We start from the raw sequence: 1,951 nt of genomic DNA on the forward strand, positions 1-1,951 counted from the left end.
GCCTACATCCAGGGAATTAATAATGAGAATCAAAGAGACTGATGAGTCGGTTAGAAAAGAGGTAGGTCTCAGCAAGAGATTGTGCTTAGAAGCACAGAGTATTGGTAAAAGTATTCTATTGTATGGTTATGTACCAAAGATTTCTGTGATATGGTCCTATACTACAGATATACAGGGTATTGTATGCACCTATACAACTGGAATACTACCGTCAAGGCTAGTACTTGAGGATAAGTCAACTGGTACAGTACCTCAGTACCGATATGGCTAGCAGTTCTCCGGCATGTCAGTGATTCATCGGTCGTCAGCGGGTAGCCGACAGAAGGCACACCATCCTAGCCAGCATTCAATATGACTGGGTAGTGGTGAAAACTATACGCATAGCCAGCAGCACGTTGAATCGTCGCCGACCCCTCGGGCTGTCGGCAGGTCCGCCGGTTGTTAGCGGGCTGCTGACTGAAGGCATACCCACCCAGCCATTGACTGTGTGGTGACCCCCTTCCCCACCTCCTCCCCTCGAACTGGAGTGGAGAAAGGAGGAATAACGGACAGGATGTCGTACATTTACGAAGCTGTAATATTGGTAGGTATGGTTTCGGAGAGATTTTAGAAACCTCACACCCAATTGCGTAAGTTGTTACGAGCTGTATCCCTAGATTCTATTAACTTGGGATTTTCGAGACCTTTGGACAAGAAGGTCCGGCCTACCTACAGGTCTCAGAAGGGGTTGGGGATTCGGAAATAATATTGCTGGGGGCATGAAACCTGCATGTATTACGTCCGTGAAAATAGTCGCTCTTATTCCTGCAGAAGACTGCGATGCATCATCTGGTGTTCCTCCTGTAAGGAAAGGAGAACAGAAATGAATATTAATTTGATTATCACACTGATAGACAATTTGCAAAAGTCATCTTTTGACAAAATAGCTTAGGACAGGAAGCTATAAAGGGGTAGTGGGAGACACATCCCTGTGTATCCCCTGCAAGCCAATGCTGTTACCTCCCCTCAGTATTAATATAAGGAGATTCCTCCAACTGGGGAATTCCAGGTAAAAAGGGGGTCGAACACCTAGTTCTAGAGAAGTGTACAAGGCACTGTCCCCCCTTATACTTAACACTGTGAGGTAAGGAGGACTGATTTCACAATCAGAGTATCGAAGGAATACCATTCTTTCGATATAGGAGCGGTACCAGCAGAAGCTTGCACAAGGGTACCCAAGATATGTAGAAGTAACTACTGTATAATCATACTATAGTTTTCTATTTGCAGTATATACTATACTGCAAATTAATGGCTACTGTATAATTATATCTAATGTAGTAAAGCCTGTGTGCTGCTCCATCTGCCAGCCAACTGGATTAGGAAAGATAAGACATATATTTGTGTATCCCACCCAATCTATTTGCTGTGGCCTCCCTTACAATATTAAATCAGGGAGTTTCCTGATCAGGGAAACTCGGGGATGAGGGCTTTCCCCTTTAAAGGTTAGTGGTGACGCACCACCAGCCCTTTACAAAATTTAATATTGTAGGGTAAATGGAAACTGATTTCATATCAGAATATGGACAAAATATTCTATCAATATAGTATTGGGTTCAGCAAATACCTGGGCAGGGATACCCAAGATATGTTGGAAATAACTACTAGTATAATATATAGATGCTTTCCACCTGCCATATATACTATACTGCAAATATACTGACTACCTGTATAGACCTATACTGTTGTTCAGCCGGCATGTTGCCGGATTAGCTAGCTCTTGCCGGAACATCTAGCATGCTAGCTAAGAGAGAGAGAAAGCATGGAGTGAAGGCTATCTATTACTGTGTATGTATACAGTAATTAAGGATGTAAAAGTCTAATTTTACTGCCTTTCTCCGAAAAGAAGGTTCAAATGGAATGGGAGAATGTAACATTCAGGCTTCCATCTAGCCACAGAACTATTGCCAGC

At 43.1% G+C, this 1,951-nt stretch overlaps 1 protein-coding gene across 1 annotated transcript in view; it reads right to left on the reverse strand.

The window, feature by feature from the left end:
* Positions 1–1,739, reverse strand: part of LOC137627300 (galactoside alpha-(1,2)-fucosyltransferase 1-like) — a 24,282-nt gene extending 22,543 nt beyond the window's left edge. Inside the window, exons 1-3 of the mRNA XM_068358382.1 lie at positions 1,700–1,739; positions 684–840; positions 379–521 (exon numbers count right to left, since the gene is read on the reverse strand). Coding sequence (XP_068214483.1) covers positions 379–521; positions 684–840; positions 1,700–1,739 — 340 coding nt within the window. The remainder of the gene's footprint in view (positions 1–378; positions 522–683; positions 841–1,699) is intronic.
* Positions 1,740–1,951: the final 212 nt, after the last annotated feature.

This window comes from Palaemon carinicauda, chromosome 35, assembly GCF_036898095.1.
Source record: "Palaemon carinicauda isolate YSFRI2023 chromosome 35, ASM3689809v2, whole genome shotgun sequence".
NCBI classification, from domain to species: domain Eukaryota; kingdom Metazoa; phylum Arthropoda; class Malacostraca; order Decapoda; family Palaemonidae; genus Palaemon; species Palaemon carinicauda.